The sequence below is a fragment of the Silene latifolia genome, chromosome 6 (genome assembly GCF_048544455.1).
Source record: "Silene latifolia isolate original U9 population chromosome 6, ASM4854445v1, whole genome shotgun sequence".
Classification (NCBI taxonomy): Eukaryota; Viridiplantae; Streptophyta; class Magnoliopsida; order Caryophyllales; family Caryophyllaceae; genus Silene; species Silene latifolia.
In genome coordinates this window covers 133,540,325-133,563,686 of record NC_133531.1, presented here as the reverse complement: position 1 = coordinate 133,563,686, position 23,362 = coordinate 133,540,325, and the positions used below count along the sequence as shown (strand labels likewise).

Here is a 23,362-nt window from a genome sequence, read left to right as displayed (position 1 = left end):
AAAAGCATCCCTTTCCAACCTTGTAACCGCTTGCTTAGTTTGTCCCGAATTATCGACGTGAGGGCCCGTTTGGAGCTCCCCGCAACAGTAGGGAGTCCCAAATATTTGTCTTGTACCATTACCTCCCTAACTCCCAGTAGATCAGTAATGCTAGCCCTCTGATCCCTACTCGTACCCTTGCTGAAAGACACAGTGGTCTTCGCTAGACTTACCAACTGGCCCGAAGCCCTCTCATAGCTCCCAAGAATATCCTTCACGACCCTTGCTTCCCTCACATCCGCCCTAACAAAAATGATACAGTCATCCGCAAACAATAAGTGTGACACCATAGGCGATGTGGGAGCTACCCGAATCCCGTGAATAGCACTCCGCTCCATAGCTCTTCTCAGCATGTTAGACATAACCTCGGCGCATAAAATGAAGAGATATGGTGACAGCGGGTCACCCTGTCTCAGCCCCCTCCTAGGAGCAAACTGCCGCGTTGTGGAGCCATTTACCAGAACCTCATATGACACCGATCTCATGCACTCCATGACCCTGTTAATCCAACGGTGATGGAAGCCCATCCATATTAAAACCCGCTCTAAGAACTCCCATTCCATCCGATCATAAGCTTTCGCCATATCCAATTTCAGCGCCAAGTGCCCGCCATTACTTCTCGAATTTTTCATATGATGGAATAACTCAAAAGCAACAAGAATATTATCCGTTATTAGCCGGCCCGGAGTAAACGCGCTTTGATTTTCCGAAACTATCTCACCCAAGAACCTCTTCAGGCGGTTGGCAAGAACCTTAGAGATTATTTTGTATAACACATTACATAAACTTATGGGGCGAAAATCACTCAATTTGTCCGGGGCCTTCTTTTTCGGAATTAGAACGATATGAGTGCTATTTAAATTTGGTGGGAACGGAGCTCCATTGAGGATGCGCAAGACAGTACTAGTCACAGACGGTCCAACAATATGCCAATATGTTTGGAAAAATAAAGCATTCATACCGTCGGGGCCCGGAGCTTTGAGTGGGTGCATTTGGTTTAAGGCTTCGACAATCTCCTCCGCACAGTAAGGTTGTTCCAGCTCCGTATTCATCTCTGCATTTACACGATCCTTCACGCCCTCTAGCAACTCATCGAAATTCCGAGGTTCATCCGTGGCAAATAAATCCTCAAAATACCGAACAGCCACCTCCTTAATATAAGCTTCATCCGTTACCTTTCGCCCATTATCATCAATCAGGTATCGAATAAAGTTCTTTTTCTTTCTTTGCTGAGCTTTGCTCTGAAAAAATTTGGTATTTCTGTCTCCATCCTTTAGCCACAAGGCTCTCGATCTTTGTCGCCAAAAGGTCTCTTCTTGACGAAGAAGGTGCGAAATCTCGGTCACTAGTCTCTTCCTCTCCTTGACAACTGCCGCGGTACGGAGCCCTTCATTTAGCCTGGTAAGTTTTCGTCTTTTCACCTGAATATCCCTCATAATTTTCCCAATACTCACCCCCTTCCACTTTGTTAACTCCTCTGCACATCGACTAATCGTGTCGATCACGTCACCACAATCCAGCTGCCACGCTCCCCTTATTTATAGATAAATAAAAAATTTAAATTGTAAGAAGTAATAAAATGAGTGTTTTTTTTTCTTTTTTTTACCGAGAAATTAATGATGTTAATTTACAAATATTTACTAATAACATATTTTTTAGCTATAAATTTTTATCATAAAAAGTCAATAAATTTTAGCATATATTTACTAATGCCATATTTTTTAGCCGCAACTTCTTATCATAAAAAATTAATAAATTTTTATCAATAAATTCTGTAAAAAAGAATTTCCTTATCCTAAAAAGTTCGAAGATAAATTTTTGCAGAATGTGAAATATTAAATGTTATAAATATTTAAATACAAAAGATTATATCTATTTTTAACTTATCATGTCCACACTTATAGTATATGCTACAAATACCAAGCACTATTCTAGGAAATATGTTTTAGGCGGGAAAAGTTGAAGTTTCGCCTATTTATTTAGTAAATAGGGGATATTTCAATGACTAAAGTGATGGATAGAAATGGGCACGCGGGTCGTTGGGCTGGCACGGCCCACGACCCATTTTAGCATGACACGAAACTGATACGGCTCAACACGAAACTATACGTCATGGGCCATGGGCTGTGCCTGGGCTGTTTGAGAAAAAAGACCGTGACTAAGCACAACACGCTTGAGCATGATCAAAATACAAAAAAATTGGGTAAAAATGGATGAATTGTTAAGGCACGCTCAAGCACGACACGCATGAGCCATGGGCCGTACTTGGGCCACCATATTCATTTGACTACCACGATACGAAAGCCAATCTTCACGGGCCAAGACCCTGCCATTTTCTTCTAGGCACGGTGGGCCGGCACAAGGCACGACTCGGCACGGCCCACTTCCATCTCTACTTGATAGATACTTTGACGTTATTATACATAGGGACAATGAGTAAGCAAATAAATATTTTGGCATTTCTCAAACGAAAAGAACCAGAGAACTTGCTACTAGTACTACGACAAATGAACGACTGAATAATATGTTTACATGATTTCTTTTTTAACAAGTCAGAATAGTATTAGTAATTTTGGTCATCAAATGTCTTCGGTCTGTATAAAGGCACAAATTCTCATTTATAACGGACAGTTTTTGTCATAAACTTGTAAATTGTAAGTACTTGTAACCTTTCAAAAACTGATTAGTGATCACAATAGTAGGCATGAAGGTCCACAACTACACGTAAAGGTAAAACCATTAATGTTTTGTATTAGCATGCATACGTTGGCTGGTAATCGTTGGAGAATGGAGATATAAGCTAATTGTTGGTTATATACTTTATAGTACTTATATTACATGGACAATGGAAATACTTAATTCATTCAATCGTAATCAATACTATATATTAAATTCAGAAACCAAGGGATTTTAATGTAATTAAAGAAAGTTATACAAATTAATTATACTATATAGTTTTAAATCACTAGCACCGTATGATGGACCCGATTAAGGGATCTCAATGCAAATATTATATAGTTTGGGCTAAAACTAAATTATATAGAAGCATGATAATTTTCCTAAACATTTGTAAGAAACTAAAAACATGGTTAATTTCCTTAAAATAAAATAGTTAATTAAGATAGTCAATTTCCTTAAAATAAAATAATTAATTAAGATGGGTCAATTTCAAGGAGACTAATAGAAAAAAGATGTTTGGTAATTTTCCTAAATATTTATAGAAGTCTAGAAGATGGTCAATTTTCTTAAAATAAAATAATTAATTAGTATAAACATGCACACTTATAATATTAATTATTATCATCATAAAATTATATACTAAATTTAAAATCTATGCAATTTTATTAAACTTTATAGTTTATTAGAAGTATACAGATGTTAATTATTTAACATACAAAAATATAATATAAGTAGGTTATAATAATTCAAGTTAGATTCCATAATATATAATATTGCATAATTCTTTCGATTTCATTTAATGCATATATGTAATATATTTATATAAATATATAATTCTCTTAAAATTGCATGCCTAAGTAGTAAAAGTAATTTCGGCAGTAAAGAAAAGAATTGTAGTAACATACATTGGATATAGTTATATGATAATAATGACTCATTTGAATAGTAAAAGTAACAATATTGTCAGCGAGATTAGTGAAATAATAAATATTAATGCGGCAATAGTGAAAGTAACAATAATTACGGCGGGAGTAGTGAAATTATCAATATTAATGCGGTAGTAGTGACAGTAACAATATTTACGACGAGAGTAGTGAAAGTAACAATGATTACGGGCAAGTAGTGAAATGTTATTACTATTGTTTCATTAATAAGAGTAAAATATTAATAGCGGGAGTAGTGAATTTGTCTCAAATTTATTTCATCCTAATTTTAGGATATGTCATAGACCAATATATTAATGATAAATTTATGGGTTATGCAACTTTAAGTAATTTTTTTTAATGAAAAAAAATTTAATACTCCCTCCAAGTTTGATCAATCTTCCCCTTTGCTTTTTGCACCAAAAATAAGGAAAACAATAAAAAAAATGGATAAAGTAGTATGAGTTGTTGAGAGAAAAAATAATAAAAAATGAATAAAGTAGGATAAAGTAGGGGAAATTGTTGACTTTTTAGGAGAGAGGATGAATAAAGAATTAATAAAAGATAACCAAAAAAGGAAAGGGGAAGATAAGAAAATAAGCTCAAAAGAGAAATAGGGAAGATTGATCAAACTTGGAGGGAGTAGTAAGTAGAGATAGCCCGGCCGCCCGGGCGAAGCCGGACACCAATACTAGTGTTAATTATTTTTATATAATACACTTTTTTACTCAAAATACAATATATGTTACGCACCATTTAGACTAAAAATATCACTAAATTCAATTCTCGATCTCAATCTCTACAAATATAACCTCTTAACTCAATCATATTTCATCATTTATAATTATAAATTAAGTGTAGAAGTATCTAATCAGTTAATTGCTACTAGTAAGTACTCCCTCCGTCCCGGTCAATTGTTGTCTTTTGATTTTGGCAGAAAGACCAAGGAAAGAGGAGATGATCAATAATTAAATGACAAGTGGAACAAATTGAATGAGAATGATCAAATTACTCATCAAGTTCATTCTTAAAATAGAAATGACAACAAATGACTAAGACACCTAAAAATGAAAAAGGACAACAAATAACCGGGACATAGGGAGTACTAATTATCAAGCAAATTAATTTATGAATCATCAATTGTTAGAAACTCGGATTTTTTTAGGGTACTAGACAAGAATTCGAAAACTAAATTTAGGTAACAACCTTAGGCCCTAAGTATTAAACAATTATCAAATATTAAATTTATTCATATTAAACCTTTTCTATTCTTCCTTAGCTTGTGGAACTACACAATAGTGTAAGGATGAATAACAAATATTCACGTATTTTCAAGTTATATCATTTCACCGTTTTTCTTTTCTTTATTTTCCCCGAGTTCTTGATTTCTTTTTTCATATTGCATATATACTTGCTCTTTTTTTGTTTTCTACTTTGGTAAATTGTTATTCCGTAGAATTTATAATTTTGTGGTTCTACATAATATTAAGAAGTCCGATAAAATCTACAAATCCTAATTTAAATTGAAAAAAAAAAGAGAGAATAATGAAATGAATTATTAATCATCAAACTAAACATAGATACTGAAGTAACGTTAAAACTATTAAATTTTTAAACCTTAATATTTGACTTTGTAGCCTAAAAACTTAGAAAAAACAAGGAATAATTAAGTAACTAGTTAATGTAATTAGGCCTCCCAATTAGCTTTCGCTTAGAGTCTATGAAATTCTTGACACGACCTTGTGACCAAGCATAACTTTCGAACTGCCACCCAACCAACCCTGACCCTCCTACTAGACCACCGCATGACCTCCTTCATTCACCCTTCGTTGTCATCCATAACCTACCCGATGGCCTGGTAACATTTTATCAGAAAAATTTACATTTTATTGTAAAATGGTGACATTTAATCCGTCTTAATTTCAGACGAAAACAGGACGTCTGAAACAAGAATTTGCCTAACTTCAGTCTTCAGATATTACATATTAGTCAGAATTAAGTAACTGAAGGTATCGTGATAATAGATCACGGGTTCCAATTCCTCGCTCCTTTATATTGTATTGACCTTGCGCCTCATTTGACAAACGGAAAAAAAAAAAAAAAAAAAAAAAAAAAAAAAAAAAAAAAAAAAAAGTCGAATTTAAGTAAGGGTATTTTTTACCTTTTTTTTTTGAGACTTTTCTCTTAAGCTAAATCGCTATCTTGAATGTGTCACTCTCAATCACCCAACAATATTGCCATGCATATAAAGATAAATCACTATCTTCACTAACTCACTCGATCATTCACTCAAAAAATTTCACCCAAAAATGCTGACATACAAAACAATAATGGATGCAGAAATATCATTAAATCGCAGCTTAAGTTATGCAGAAACAATATGGTTTAATTATTCTGTTAATAAATCTGATTATTTGTTGTATTGTCACAACATTTTAATCTTCTTCTTAGTTTACTCATTAATCCCTCTTCCTGTAATATTTGCTGAATTTCTACAGTGGATTAACATTGAATGTCACAAAATTCAACCAAAAGTTAAGCTTTCTTTTGATGAGATGATTTCTTGTTATAAAGCTGTTTTGAAGATGTTCTTCCTTTTTGTCGGTCCACTTCAGCTCATCTCTTACCCTTATGTTAAGGTTCAATCTTTTTCGTTACCTTTGTCTTGCTTTTTTGGGATTGTGGCTTTGTGAGTGATCACAAATTCTTGATTAAGACGGAAGTATCCGTCTAAAGCTTAAAACGTATAAGTCAAATATTTTGAATGGGACAAAAGTAAAATGTCAAGTGACTAACAAAATATTTGTCTCATTCATATAAGTGAAATATTATTTATCTCATTCTGCTTATCTTACTACTCCAGTACTCCGTAATAAGATAAGCAGAAGACTAATTAAGATTTAAGAATATTGTTAGCAAGTAAATATTTTGTAAATATTGTAGTTGACCCTTTCCTTAGTTAGCTTCTAGTATCATGCATATAATCTTGTATATTATGACACATGTTCTCTTTTGGAATTAGCCGCGTATGTCTCAATGCAAGAGAACAATGGCTGCTAAAACACCTCTATAAATGGAGAACAATTAGTAAATGTCACAACTCTCTCTATCACTAGAGAGTTCTCCTCCTCTCTCTGAGAGTTCCCCCATCTCAAACTACCAAAGTTTAACCTTTCGATAATCCAATTTAACTGTCCTATCTTTTCATCTGCTAGAAAAAATCGATAATTTCCTTTCTTTCACTCTTCTTTGTTACCATTTTAATCTAGCTTCTATGGAAAGCGCACAAACCCCCTTTCGTGCTGGTGTCAAGATCTCTTTACCGATAGATTTGCGGGTTAATCTAATGGGGTTTGACTTTAATCGAGTTCTTATTGGCCGATTCATCGACCAACGAAACCTTAATTTTGATCGAGTGTCACATGCAATCACCTCTCGTTGGTTCACTAGGGCTGATGTTAAGCTTCACTATTTCCACCCTTATTACTTGTTTGAATTTGCTAATACAGCTGATCTTGATTACATGGAAAAAATGCATGTGTTAAATATTGAAGGAAATTTACTTGTCCTACGGAAATTTACTTGGGATATGGTGCCGGAAGACATCAATTTTCATGTTGTTCCTCTATGGGTTAAGGTCCATGGGTTGCCAATGCAGTATCTCCACACCTCTGTTGCGGCTCATCTTTTACAACATGTTGGTCCTGTAATTGAAGAAGACAATTATCCAAATTCCCTCCCTCCTCGTCAATATGTTCGTGTTCGTGTTTGGGTTGATCTGGCCCAACCGCTTATTCCTGGATGTTACTTGGAACTGTCAGACTGCAAGCATAAATGGATCTCTTTCAGTTACGAAAATATTTTCAGAATTTGCAAACGCTGTGGGATCGTTGGTCATCGGGTTTCGTTCTGTTGTCTTACTTTGAGTGACGCCGCTGCTCAGATTGAGCAAAGATTGACTCATTTGCAAAGGGATGGGTTTACAATCCATTATGGTCCCACTGACATTCCTTTTTATAATAAATCTATTCTCGGTCTCCCTGCTAAATTGCGTTTTTTGACAACTGAAATTCGCACATCTTCCTTGGCCTCGGTGTTTAGTTTCTCTGAGTCATCTTCTTCATCCGCAAGCAATGCCAACCTTAACAAGCTGCCTGTTTTTGGAAGTAGGGTGACTAATAGCCCTGATCTTATGTTTGACGCTTCCTTGCGCTCGGAACGCTTCACGATGCGCAATTCGGATCACTATTCTTTTCGGCCGGAAAACATTTCCGCCGGTGCAGTGCGGCAGTTTTCTGGGTCAGAAACTTTTCGAATTTGGGAACCCGGCCCGGAGTACGAGCCGGCCCTAGAAGATTCCTTCGGGCCTTGGGACCCAAAGACAGATGGCTTCTTTTCAAGTAACGTAAAAACACAGATGTCCCTCGTTCCTCTTCCTGACTCTGAGTCAACCTCAACACGTGGATGTATTTCTTGTGCAAATAAGAGCCACTTCTCATCCCAGGTTTTTGCTACTACTTACTCCAATCACCTGGCAAATGACACATCTGCTATCTTGGGCCCAAATACTCTTTCTTCTTCAATAAATCCTCCTTTGGGCCTTGCGGAACTATCTACACCAACTCAGCCCATTGAAGTGGGCTTTCTTTTTCGTGACCAAGGTGGTGACTGCTCTTCTGTTGGGCCTGGGCCTGATTTGGACCCTGTGGATACGGCAGGCCGCAAGATAAATTTTGTCTATAAACGCAAGGTACCTCTTGTTTTTCATTACTGTAGTAAGCCCAAATTTAAGAGATTTAACAGGCCCAAATTTATGGATTTGTCTTATGATGTTGGTGATTGGCATTTAACTCCCACTGAGTTAATGTTATCCTTTTTGGGCCTTTCTGGTTTTTCTTACACCTGGCCCAAATCACCCCATATTCATGTTATGGATCGGCCAACAAAGAAGAGGACTTGTCCGTTTGAGGACCCAGTCTTGTATCAACTTCCGTACAAGCGTTTTAAAGCTAAGTCTCCTTTTCCTCTGGATTATTTTCAACAACAGACGCTAATGTTCTCTTCTTCTGCTTCTGTTTTATCTTCCGCCGTTGAAGACACCGACATCGTCTTAGGTCTGGTCGTGGACCTTAATTCACCACCAGTGGAACCATGACTGCATTTTCCTGGAATTGTAGGGGATTAGGTGAGACGGATGATCCTAAAATTCCGTACCTTCATCACTGTGTCCGTAAATTTCATCCGTCGATTTTGTTTTTGCAAGAAACTCATACTTCTGTCGACGTAGCTGTTATGAAGACTAGTCATCTTGGCTTTCAAAACTGCTGTGGGGTAGACTCATTAGGGCGTAGTGGAGGCCTTCTTTTGTGCTGGGATGGCTCTGTAGATATTAGTGTCTTATGTTCTGATGCACGTTTTATCTTTTGTAAGCTTACTTTAGATGCTCCTCCATCTACAAAGCAATCAATGTATGCCATGTTTATCTATGGAGAACCTGCTTTTGCTTACCGCTGTGTTGTTTGGGAAAGAATTTCAAGGACAATTTCAGGGTGCTCTCCTCTTGTAATCATAGGAGACTTTAATCAAGTTGAGTTACACGGTGACAAACTAGGAGGTTCTGATATTATACGCGGTCAGGAGGAATTTATTTCTTGGAAACTCAACAACTGTCTGCTTGACGTTCCTTTCTTTGGCCCTCGATTTACTTGGACAAATTCTCAAAGAAACTCCGACTGCATTTTCGAACGGCTAGACCGTGCCTACGCAACGCAAGACTGGTTTCAAATTTTTCCAGCTGCTTCTGTAATTCATTTACCCATAATTGTTTCTGACCATGCTCCGATTATTCTAAATTTTCAAGCGTCTCTTAAATCTTCCAAGCGACCATATCGAGTGGACAACTGGTGTCTTTCCATTCCTGAAGTGACGGATCTGGTTCTTCTTGCTTGGAATACTCCGGTCTCAGGTTCCTCGATGTATGCTTTATCACGGAAACTTGCTTCAGCACGCTATGCTATTCTTTCTTGGGTTATTCGGCACCGAATATCGCATGGCATCAATTGGTCATGCGTTGAAGCTGAACTGGATAGCCCCTCTGATCTTATAGTTAATTGTCAAACAGCAAATGCTTATCAGGAACTTCGAAGTGAGCAACTACAAAACATTAACAAGCAGCACCAATATTGGATTCAACGAGTAAAACTGCGCAAAGAAATTTTGGATGGCCTTCCAACTCGTTTCCTGTTTAACAGAGTAAAACAACGGACTTCCAAGCAACGAATACTCGCCTTACGCACTTCTGTAGGTACGTGGCTTCATGAAGCTACAGAAATTCAGGCGGAAATTATTGGATATTTTAAGGTTCTCTTGGGAAAGTCTCCAGCTCAAGATCCAGCTTTTCCGATGGATAATTATGATTCCTTCTTGAATCCACTGGACCTTCCTACTTTAACTTCTGAAGATTGTTCAATTCTTACTGCCCCTTTCACGGAACTGGAAGTTCTTCGTGCCCTTCGTAGCATGGACGGTTCTAAATCGCCAGGTCCTGATGGTATTACACCACGCTTTTTCCAAGTTTTTTGGCCACAGATCGGCCGTTTGGTTACTACTGCTATCTTGCGATTTCTTAACACTGGCGTCATGCTGAAAGAATGGAATAATACACACATTGTCCTTCTTCCTAAAGTTGATCAGCCAGAGATGGTCTCTCAGTTTCGACCTATTAGCCTATGTAACGTTGTATACCGCCTCGCTTCTAAGTGCCTTGCTAACCGCATCAAGCTGGTTATTTCTTCTCTCATCTCGGATACTCAGCAAGCGTTTGTACCTGGAAGACTAATATCGGATAGCTCTATTATTGCTCACGAGATTATGCATTATGTTAACAAAACTAAGAAAGGTTCAAATTGTTATGCGGCTCTCAAGCTGGATATGCATAAGGCTTTTGATCGGGTCTCATGGCGTTTTCTTATGGAGATAATGCGTAAGATGGGTTTTCCTACTGTCTGGCGCAATCTCATCTGGGAATGTATCTCAACCGTTTCTTATCAAATTCTTATTAATGGAGAGCCGTCTTCTTCCTTCACTCCGGCATGTGGCCTTCGCCAAGGTGATCCGTTATCCCCGTATTTATTTATAATGTGTATGGAAGTTTTATCTCGTCAACTCTCTCGAGCTGAGAAGGCGGGCTTGCTCACGGGGTTAAAAATATCGCGGTACGCTCCAACGGTCTCACACCTATTCTATGCGGATGATGCCCTTTTATGCTGTAAAGCCACCCCCACTTCCTTTGAGGCTTTAAGGGATCTTTTTAAGGAATTTGAATCCGCATCGGGACAAATGATAAATCTCAACAAGTCTTTTATCAAATTCAGCCCAAATGCCCCCACTGATTTTACCTCGCATTTAAAATCTATACTTAAGATGCAGAGCTGCTCCTCATTTGGTACCTACTTGGGAGTTCCTGTCGACATTCCACGGAATCGTTCTCAGGTTTTTCATCCTTTTATTGACAAACTGACGAGTCGCATTACATCTTGGTCTTCACTGCATCTTAGCCAACCGTGTAAGCTCCTTGTCATTACTGCCATTTTGTTTGCGTCTGTTAATCACTTGATGGCAGCTATTCCATTCCCTATTGGGATTTGTCGGAAAATCGATGCTCTTATTGCCGCTTTTTGGTGGAGACATGACTGGAAACGTCATTCTATTCATTGGCTTAAGCGTGAGACTTTGCAGATGCCTAAAGATAGCGGCGGCCTAGGCATTAAGAACACCCTCCTTTTCAGTCAAGCTATGCTCGTCAAAAATTACTGGCGCCTTCAAACACATCCAACGGGTTTGCTTGCTAAGTACTTAATTCCTAAATATGGTCGAGATCTACCTATTCCGACTGCAAAATCACGTGTCTCACAACCATCTTTTCTTTGGTCTGGTATTTGTCACGCTGTGGATGCGGTTTCCTCGGGCATTTGTTGGAAGATTGGAAATGGTAGAAAGATAAATTTGTTTGATAGTCGTTGGGTGCAAGGTTCTATTCCGGTTAGACGTGAGAGAAATGCAACGGAATCTCCTTGTTCTTTAGCTGATTTGTTGCTTCCCTCTGGTGACTGGAACACCGTGGCTATCTTCCGCAAGTTTGACTCTTCTACGGCCAAGTTAATTATAGAAATGGAACCTCCACTTACAGATATTGATGATTACCTCTACTGGAAGTATACGGAAGATGGTAGCTACTCTATCAAGACGGGCTACTTATACCTTTGGCATAGATCTTTCACTTCATCTTTATCTTTGATGCCTAAGTTCCCATGGTCGAGCATATGGAAAATCCCAGGTTCAACTAAATTTTCTCTGCTGTTTTGGCGACTTGCCCATAATATCGTGCCAACCAAAACTAAATTGAATGAACGTGGGGTGCCCCTCGATTTAGTTTGTCCGTTGTGCGGCTCTTCTGAGGAATCTACAGATCATCTTTTCCGATCTTGCACTATTACCCGGCATGTATGGCAATCTTCTGCTCTTGGTATTAACACGCAAGCAAATGCTGGGATACCCTTTTCTAGATGGTTGGCCGATTTGATATCCTTTTTCCATCGCCAGTCATCAGGTTCTTACAATCCTCTCCTTTACTTTGGTTGTGTCTTGCAAGCAATTTGGACTGTCCGGAACTCTGTAGTTTATAACCACTCTCCCGTGGATCCTCTGCGAATTTGCCAGCTTACCGATCACCTCTTCACTTCACATCAAAAATTTCCAGAAACTTGGTGCACCTTAACGGGTTATACTTCGCTAGTACCATCTCCTGCACCGGCAGTCGTCCCAAGCACCATTACCTCTGACACTATTTGCATATATGTGCTGGTCGGTCATTCGAGTTCGAATAAGTGCTATCACGCCTCAATTTCGGACTCACTTACGGGAGAATCTGATCGGGTCTATATCAGAGCTTCGTCTGCACTAGTGGCATCGACAAGAGCTCTACTGTCTGCAATGCGACGTGCCCGATTGGCGGGCTTTACCTCTGTCTCTTTTGTCATTTCATGTCGAAAATTATCTTCTGTTCTGGCAAAGTTACAGCCAGTATCAATAGGTGTGCGAAATTCATTTCATGAAATTCGCCACCTCTTTAGAATTTACCCTTTCTGGTCTGTTCGTTTAGCTACTGGATAGACGATGTAGTTTTTTTTTTTAATATAATCAGTTTATTGTTGTCAAAAAAAAAAAAAAAAAAAAAATAATCTTGTATATTTCCTTATTTCTAGCAAAGGTAGTTTTGTAATCACAAGTATATATATCAATAGAAAACCATAACCCTAATCAGGGGATTATGATATTTGACATGGTATCAGAAGTTGAATAGAATTTCGATCTATTCCGATTCCTGCCCTGTGCCTCACGCCTAAAAACGCCTCACGCACATAACTATGACGAATGATACCCCTCCACCTCCCAAAACCGGCCTACATCCGGTCTTTACCGTCACCAATATCCAGCACAAAGTTCGTGTCCTCGATGGCACGAAGGTCACGTACGTGTCGTGGGTTCGCCTATTTAAACTCCACGCCCGCGGGTATAAGGTTTTGTCCCATATTGACGGAACCCCTGCCCCTGCCGCGACAGATGCCTCTTACGAGTCATGGTGTGAAGTCGACGCGCACGTGCTTCAGTGGATTTACGGTACTCTAAGCGATGACCTCCTCCCTCGTGTTCTTGAAGACGAATCAACGGCCCGTGCAGCTTGGGTCCGTGTTGAAAACATCTTCAACAACAATAAGGGGGCTCGCGCCGCCGCCCTCGAATCTGAGTTTAATGCTCTTCGTTTGGGTAATATGCCCTCGCTCGAGGCCTATTGTCAACGCCTCCGCGAGATAGCCGGGATGCTCAAGGATGTCGATGCCCCCGTTACTGAACGCCGCCTCGTAATTCAGTTGGTTCGTGGCTTGCCTTCTGAGTACGACACGGTTGCATCGTACATTAATCAGACTTCCCCTAATTTCGAGACAGCACGGAGCATGCTTGAGCTCGAACTCCACCGCAAATCTGGGTCTAAGGAATCTGCCACGGCCCTAGCCACCCCTGCGGTCCCTACTGCTGAACCATGGACGGACCCTGCTCCAAAGGCTGCCTCCAACGGTCCCCCACGTCAGCCGCATCCTAACTCGGGTAATTCCAGGAATTCTCGTCGCAATAATAATAACAATTATTCTAATAATCGCAACAACAATAATAATTCTCGCTACCAAAATCAATCCATTAATCAACCTCAACAAACGGCACCACAAATGCCACCGTTGACCCCACCACCATCTGCCTGGCCGTCACCTTGGACACCACCCCCCTGCCCTTACCCCACTTACCCGGGTTAGACACAGCCATGGCCTCCTTACGCCATGCCCAGTCCTCGGCCCAATTTTCGCATGTCGCAGCCTCGACACCAAGGTCAGGCCTTTGTTGCTGATACGGAGGCCCCTCAACCAACGGATTTGGCCCAAGCTTTTCAGGCTTTATCCGTTCATCCGTCTCGATATGACCCATGGTACATGGATACGGGAGCATCTTCTCATATGACCGCGGACTCGGGTATGATTTTATCTCCGTTAAATACAAGTAATATTCGTTCCATTTACGTTGGTAATGGCCATAGTATTCCAGTTACGGGATCCGGTACCTCCCTTATTCCCACTGCCTCACGATCCCTACACCTAAAACAAGTCCTTCATGCCCCTAACATAATTAAGAACTTAATTTCCGTCCGTCAATTTACCAAGGATAATAATGTTAGTGTGGAATTTGACCCATTTGGCTTTTCTGTGAAGGATATTCCGACTGGGAAACTGATTTTGCGGAGTGACAGTGACGGCGAGCTCTACCCCGTGTCCACCCCATCCTCTTCACAACCGTCCAGCACCTCCATGAGTCAGCCACAAGCTCTCCTCGTCCACAGCTCCGATGTATGGCATCCCCGCTTAGGCCATCCCGGGGCATCTATTTTACATTTTTTGAGGTCTCATCAGAATATTAAGTGTAATAAACCTCATGATTTTTGTTCTTCATGCCATATTAGTAAACATAAGAGACTTCCATTTTATGATTCGCTTACACAAACAATTGCTCCGTTTGACATAATTCATAGTGACCTTTGGACTTCACCTATCGCTAGCAAACACGGTCATAAATACTATATGGTTTTAATAGATAATTTTACCCAATTTGTGTGGGTTTACCCACTCCAATACAAATCACAAGTGTTTGACCGATTCTTACAATTTCATAATTTTGTCAAAACACAATTTAATCGTACAATTAAATCTTTTCAATGCGATATGGGTCGCGAATTCGACAATTCTTCCTTTCATAATTTCGCAACCAAAAATGGCCTAGTTTTCCGATTTTCATGTCCCCAAACGTCACCCCAAAATGGTAAGTCGGAACGAATGATCTAACGTCTCAATGATATTACCCTTGTCCTTCTCAATCACGGGTCCGTACCTCCCATTTATTGGGTCGAAGCCTTACATGCTGCCACTCACCTCCATAATATCCTCCCCACTTGAACACTCAATTACACAACTCCCACATCCGCTCTCTACCTTAAACACCCTTCCTATGACCATCTTCGAGTCTTTGGATGCGCTTGCTACCCTAACATCTCCGCTACCCGACCACACAAACTTGCCCCGCGCTCCAAACGCTGTGTTTTGCTTGGTTACCCACCTAATCAACGGGGTTACCGTTGCCTCGATCCTACCACGGGTAAGACTCATATCTCGCGTCATGTCGTTTTCGATGAGTTCAGTTTTCCATTTGCAGAAAAGCCAAACTCAAAGCCACATTCCTACACTTTCCTTGATAGCACATTACCTCCCCTCCTTTTCGACTCCATCGACCAAACCAAACCCGCTGATCCAAACCCATCTGCCACTCCCCAAACACCGCATACCCCACCTGACCAGAACCCACCATCACCCCCTGTTTCGAACCCCACCTCTACACCTGTTTCTGCTACACCAAACCAGCAGACCCCCTCCTCCCCTACTCCCAATTCCGCTGCCCCATCAACACCACCCCCACCCCCACCACCTCCACGCCAACCCCCTAAACTACCCACACACTCCATGTCCACCCGAGCTATGCACGGCATATTCAAACCCAAAGCTCTCCTTGCCAACACCGACATATCCCCCTTACCAAAATCCCTCCACCAAGCCCTCGGTGACCCTAACTGGAATCGTGCTATGCAGGACGAATTTACTGCTTTACGGAATAATCATACTTGGGACTTGGTCCCACGGCCTTCCAATGCTTCTATTATCCGTTGTATGTGGTTGTATCGTCACAAATTTCATGCAGATGGCTCTTTGCAACGCTATAAGTGTAACAACTCGATCCACCACGGTCATAACATAACCCAATAAGATGGGATGTGTACCTTTGGGCCCATTACTTGTCCTCACTTAAGCCCAAAAGCACAAAGCCTTGTTACTAAGTGGTGAGTGGAATTCCCTTATAAACATATCACAACCTCCTCAATTCCCCGATGTGGGACAACCTTACTCTCAATAACTTGGGGTGTTACAATCTCTCCCACTTAAAGAACACAACGTCCTCGTTGTGCCTCCAACTTGACCGCAGCCAAGCCCAGAATCCTCCCCCGCTAGGTGTGTGACCCGGGTACTCCCCACCATGGGCTCACCACACGGTCGCAGGGTCGCTCTGATACCATTTTGTAACAACTCGATCCACCACGGTCGTAACACAACCCAATAAGATGGGATGTGTACCTTTGGGCCCATTACTTGTCCTCACTTAAGCCCAAAAGCACAAAGCCTTGTTACTAAGTGGTGAGTGGAATTCCCTTATAAACATATCACAACCTCCTCAATTCCCCGATGTGGGACAACCTTACTCTCAATAACTTGGGGTGTTACAATAAGGCCCGACTAGTGGTTAAAGGCAAAACTCAACAGGTCGGTATTGATTGTGATGAGACTTTTAGTCCGGTCGTTAAGCCAACTACGATTCGTACCGTTCTAAGTCTCGCTGTCTCCCGCTCTTGGCCCATCCACCAATTGGACGTTAAGAACGCATTTTTACATGGTGATTTGGAAGAGACAGTATACATGCACCAACCGCCTAGTTTCGTCGACAAAGCAGCACCGCATCACGTTTGTAAGCTCCGTAAATCCCTCTATGGCTTGAAACAGGCGCCCCGGGCCTGGTACCATCGGTTCGCAACATTCATTTTATCACAGGGATTTAAAAATAGTGTGTGATCTGACTCCTCTTTGTTCATTTATAAAACACCTACTGCCACTGCGTACTTACTTCTTTACGTCGACGATATTGTCCTAACGGCATCCAGCACCGCCCTTATTTCCTCTATAATTGCAGGGCTCTCACGCGAATTTGCGATGACTGACCTCGGTCAGCTTCATCATTTTTTGGGTATTAATGTCAGCCGCACTTCCCATGGTTTATTCTTATCACAGGCTACATATGCTAAAGATATTGTGAATCGTGCTAAGATGGGTTCTTGAAAACCAAGCTCCATTCCCGTAGACCCAGGGTCGAAATTAAGTGCAAATTTCGGACCTCCGGTTGATGACCCGTCACTCTATCGAAGCTTAACTGGTGCTTTACAGTACCTCACTATTACCCGCCCTGACATATCTTACGTCGTGCAACAGGTTTGTTTGTTTATGCATGATCCCCGTGCCTCGCATCTTCAATTTTTAAAGCGAATCATTCGTTATGTACAAGGCACCATTGATCATGGCTTGACCTTTCGCCCTTCACGCTCCTTTCATTTAACCGCTTACTCTGACGCTGATTGGGCCGGCTGCCCCGACTCGCGTCGTAGTACATCCGGGTATTGTGTATTTATGGGTGATAACCTCGTCTCTTGGTCCTCTAAACGACAGCATACCATCTCTCGATCAAGTGTCGAGGCCGAATATCGCGGTGTAGCAAATGTCGTGGCCGAAACTAGTTGGTTACGCAATCTTCTACTTGAACTTCACGTCCCTATTAGGCGCTCCACCTTAGTATTTTGTGACAACATTTCGGCCGTTTACCTATCCCGAAATCCCGTCCAACATCAACGAACTAAGCACGTTGAACTCGATATACATTTTGTTCGTGACAAAGTGAAGTTGGGCGAAGTTCGTGTTCTCCACGTGCCCTCCGAACATCAGTACGCAGACATCTTTACCAAGGGGCTACCTCGTCAACTCTTTCAGAAATTTCGAACCAGCTTGAGCGTTCAGCCTCCTACCGCTCCAACTGCGGGGGCGTGTTAGCAAGTAAATATTTTGTAAATATTGTAGTTGACCCTTTCCTTAGTTAGCTCCTAGTATCATGCATATAATCTTGTATATTTCCTTATTTCTAGCAAAGGTAGTTTTGTAATCACAAGTATATATATCAATAGAAAACCATAACCCTAATCAGGGGATTATGATATTTGACAAATATGTTACGTAATATACCCCCTAACCCGTCATTTAATTTGTGGAGCCCTTGAGACAGTAAAACACTGTTATTGTTAGTTGTCGTTGCTGTTGTTGTTGTGGTGGTAGTGGACGGTGGTGGTGGAGACTAGAGAGGCGGAGCCAGCACTCCAACTGACCTACCAGATGACATTGTATAATATAGTCCCTCCCATTTTTCTTAATCTTCTTATTTACTTTTTTTGCGGTCTCTAAAACAGTATTTTAACCGCTCTTTTTCAACACATGTATAATGTTGTAGTAGAGATTTTGACAATGAATATAAATATTTTAGTTTTATATCACTACAAGAAAACACGATAAAGGCGACAGACATACTACAGTCGCCAAATTGGCGACAGGAAAAAAAAACGGGCGACCACTATCCGTCGCCAATTTGGCGACTATACCTTTTTATCCAAAAATCCGTATGAAATCCACGGGCGACGCAATATTATCCAAATTGGCGACCGAAATCAGTCGCCAATTTTGGCGACCAAAACCCGTCGCCAATTTGGCGACCAAAAACGGTCGCCAACCCTCTGTTTATTTTTTTTTCGCCAATTTCTTCACCCCGTCCCCTTCATTCACTTCAATCAACTTAAAAAAAAAAAAAAACGCCCCAGTTTGTCCGACGATCCGACGCCACCACCAACTACAACCACCGGACGCCACCACTCGCCGCCGCCATCCGCACACTACATCCCTACCGACCCTTTGTTTATAATAAAGGTTTGTTTTCGACTCAAATCGATTTAATTACTTCAATCCTTCATATTTTGTTTAAGTTGTGATGTTTATTTCTTACTTCTCTGTTTACTTGTGGTGAAAGTTTTCTAAATTTGTCTCAAAAATGAAAATGGGAAGATATTAAAAATTAGGAGGGATTATTACTTTTTCGTGTCAATTAGTGTTTACATATACTAAAAACTTTTTTGCTAACCTATACTTGAACACAAATTCCAAGCTACGCCCCTGATTGCTTTGCTGTAATAAGTTGGAGTCCCATTTATCAATTTCTGTTTGCATGGTGATATCTTTTTACGATGGAAAATCGTTATGTAGATTTAGGTCTGTTAAGAGATGGTCTTTTAATAAATTTATTGGGAGATTGATAACAAATTGATGAAAAAATGGTAAAATAAGTAATAAAATGCGTTCTATATTATAAAATCTCCCTACTACTAAGAGAATAAAAATTCTCTTAGTTTTCCCACCTAAAGAGACTTCTTCTTAGTTGGGCCTATTTTTCTGGATACTACTAACACAACAAGATTTGATGGATTGTAAATTGTGGACCTTATACGTAGCCCACTTTTTCTATCTCATCTATCAAAGTAAAAGTTATTAATAGCCCATAATTTCGGACTCTACATGTCATATTATAAGCTAGAGGAGTGAACTTGATTTCATATGAATTTAAATTATATTATATTTATATGTTACCTCTTTTGTAAGAAATCATCAGTTATTTATTATGTAAATTTTTGTCTTAGTAATATGGACTATTTTTTTAAGGATGTAAAAATACTTATGTATTTTCTATTAGAATTAAAAAAGTGAAAACATTATTTTGATAATTCGTAAATCGTCTTTTTCGACGCGAGGAATAGTTTTTGCCGCTTTTCGTTTTAAGGTCAATACACGTTTTAATAAAATTAGGGAAATGATAAATACAGCCCTTAGGGCTGTATATAAGGAGCCGTAAAAGGAAATAAATCCTTAATATTTGTATTAATTGCATTGAGTAATGTGTAATCTAATTCTTAATTCATAAGTTAATACCTTATATAGAAGGTATTAAATGCTTTAATACAGCCCTTAGGGCTGTATTTAACATTACCCATAAAATTATACAACTAACTTAATAATTGTACAATTAATGTCATAAATTAGTTGCATATAACGGTATAAAATTATTGTGTTATTTTTAATAGTAAAAAAATATCTTAACTTAAAATGTCTTCTTATGGTAGTAAACTTTTTTTCAACCTCTTATTAATATTATATTTAGTAGATTATAACATTAAATTAAAAGTAAAATTCATTTATGCAAATAATTTAATTGATAATGTCTCTTTATAAAATAAACCTAAAAAGTATCGTGCTATAGCACGGGTACTACACTAGTGAGGTACTACGAGTAATAAAAATAGTTATAAGAGTATATGATAAAATAGGTACGTTTGTTATGAAAATATGTATCAATTGAAAGAGACATCTAATCAATAATAAAAGATGTAAAAAAATATTATAAAAGGATACAATAAAAGTGATCTCTTAATAACTTAGTAAGAGAATATATCTCCAAAGTTTTTACGTATTAAATACGTATATATTCAGGTTATTTGGTATGCTAGATTAAGTATAAAATGGTGCATGTTTTTTTTTTGAAGGAATAAAATGGTGTATGTTAATTGTTATGGCATGCATGATTGAATGTTGTGTTTTAGTGTAAAAGGGCAATAAAGTTGAAATATTGCATGCAGAAAATGTTTAGTGTTTGATCATATTAAGATATTGTGAGCCAATGTCATTTGGAATCCTAAATGGCAAAAATATTAAGAAAGGCAAAAATATTTGCATAAGGCGATTTTACATAAATTTATGAGTTTTTTGTCAAAAACCACCTTATATTTAGGGGTATTTGTAAAAAACTACCTTATATTATTTTTCTTGTTTTAGACTACCTTTGTTTTCTCATTTTTTGGTCAAAAACTACCTACGCTGAAAATATGGCGAGATTTGGTCGATTTAGTGACATTAACCTATCTCACATAACTTTCTTAACATCAAACAACAATGATCAACTGCGTCCAAACCAAAAATTAACATCAGATAAGCAAAATTAATAAATTTCACATTTCAATAATAGCTACAAACATCTACTAAAGTTTAGCGTAAGTACTTTATGACATCCCAAAATCGGGCCTTAGTAAGATTAAAACATAAAAGAGTCATGTGAGATATGTTAAAGCCGGAAAATAGACCAAATATGTCTAGATTCTTAGCGTAGGTAGTTATTGACCAAAAATAAAGAAAACAAAGGTAGTTGAAAACAAAAAAAATAATATAAGGTAGTTTTTTTACAAATACACCTAAATATAAGGTAGTTTTTGACAAAAAACCCTAAATTTATCGTAAAACGGTCTTTTGATAACCACTTTACACACTAGTAATAGGATTATGTTTGGATCCGTTTTACAATTATATTAGTGCAAAACCGCCTTAGACAAGACTTACTCATTAACGTTACTATGTAAAAGTTGCCTTTTTTTCCCACGTGCTGACGTGCATGTTACTTTTTCACCTTTTTAAAGTTTGTAAAGAATTTACACCTCAATTTCTTAGTGTTTTTGTCAAAAGTAAACGTAAAGAATTGACAGTATTAAGTAAAAATGTTTTTTTTTTTTTGCAAGACAATTGTTTTTCATGCATGTTAGGAAGATGGTAACTAATTGAATTGATTGTGATTTGTGATGATGTATGGCAGAAAATTGGGATAAGGACAGGATTACCATTGCCATCAGGGTCGGAGATACTGATACAATTAATTGTATACTTCATTGTTGAGGATTACACAAATTATTGGATCCATAGATTGTTACACAGTAAATGGGGATATGAAAAAATTCACAGGGTGCACCATGAATATATCGCCCCAATCGGCTTTGCTGCACCATATGCACATTGGGCCGAAGTTCTGGTCCTTGGGATTCCATCATTTCTCGGACCTGCAATTGCTCCCGGTCATATGATCACATTTTGGTTGTGGTTTGCTTTGAGACAGATTGAGGCTATTGAAACACATTCCGGGTATGCACATACGCAGTTTACCTTATACTATTACCTCTTTTCCCTTGTTGATTTTAAATTCTGGTTTCGCTACCGTGCATGCCTATGGCCTATGATTATTGTAAACAGTTGGGGTTAGACCTGTCAAACGGGTCGAGTCTCGGGTTGGGCCAGGTGCGGGTCGAGTCTCATGGGTCGGGTTAGAGTCAGAATACAGGTTATGAAATAATTTTGAACGACTTTTTTAATAATTTTTTTTAATCAAAATAGTATTTTTTTTTAAATGTAGAACATATTTAAAATTAATATTTTAATCATATTTAAGATTTACATTAATTATATTGATATAATTATTATTAAAATAAAGTGTTTTTTAATAATTATTTTATTATTATTATATATTATAAAAGATATATAAAATTGACTTTTTAATTGTGTTTGAAATTTTAAATAATAAAAATAATAGTTTCGTAACTATTTTTTCAAATATAAAATACAGTATAAATATTAATATTTTAATAAAATTCTTAATTAATCTTTGACTCAACGGGTCGACCCATTCGGGTCGGGTCTCGACCCTAAAATAACAGATCATTTCGGATTTGGGCCAAACGGGTCTCCGGGTTGAAATTTTTGGGTCTTGATCCTGAAAACGGGTCGGGCCGGGTCAGAATTTGATAGGTCTAGTTGGGGTCTTGGAGATGTCTTCTTCGGCCTTTGTTTACTAGAAAATGACTTTGGTTGTCTTGCAGATATGATCTCCCTTGGACACCAACGAAGTACATTCCATTTTACGGCGGTGCTGAGCACCATGATTACCATCACTATGTTGGAAGACAAAGCCAAAGTAATTTTGCTTCAGTCTTCACCTACTGTGATTACATATATGGGACTGATAAGGTATAATTCGATCAAATTCCATTTCAAAGCTCGCTCGTCTGTTCTTTTGTAACCTGTATTATTGTATCGGATATTGATATTTTTATGTCTTTTAATCGCGCTCTCATCAGGGCTTCCGTTATCATCAGAAGGTCCTCGCTAAGGTATGTTGAATTGTTGATTAGTCCTAGCTCGTTCCATTCTTTTGCTCTTCCGATGTATAATTTTTTGGATTTTTTGTTGTGCTCGCGTAGTTAAAAGAAGACTCGGCCTTCATTGGTCGACAAAATGGACTCAAAGCCGATTAAGACTGGCTGTTTCCGCCATATGAAGTCCAATAGCAAGAGCTGATGGCAACGACTTTACCTCGCCGATACATCACTGTGCATGGAATCAACTGTGTGGTTACTTATATAGTTGTAGTTATGTTTAGTGAACATTTCTTTGATTGGAAAAGTTCACAAGTAAAGTTCACAAGTGTATTAACGGGCTTTTAATAAGGCAACTACGTTTTCCTGGAAACTTGTGAATAAATTCATCTCTGTTTATGTAGTTGTA

General features: G+C 38.9%; 1 protein-coding gene across 1 annotated transcript; it reads left to right on the top strand.

Annotated features, from left to right (window-relative positions):
* The first annotated feature begins 5,921 nt into the window (after positions 1–5,921).
* LOC141585764 (methylsterol monooxygenase 1-1-like) lies at positions 5,922–23,359 on the top strand. Its single transcript, XM_074406826.1, has 5 exons — positions 5,922–6,280; positions 21,624–21,946; positions 22,678–22,825; positions 22,936–22,968; positions 23,059–23,359. The coding sequence occupies exons 1-5, from the start codon at positions 5,951–5,953 to the stop codon at positions 23,110–23,112; spliced, it is 888 nt and encodes a 295-aa protein (XP_074262927.1). The 5' UTR covers positions 5,922–5,950; the 3' UTR covers positions 23,113–23,359.
* Positions 23,360–23,362: the final 3 nt, after the last annotated feature.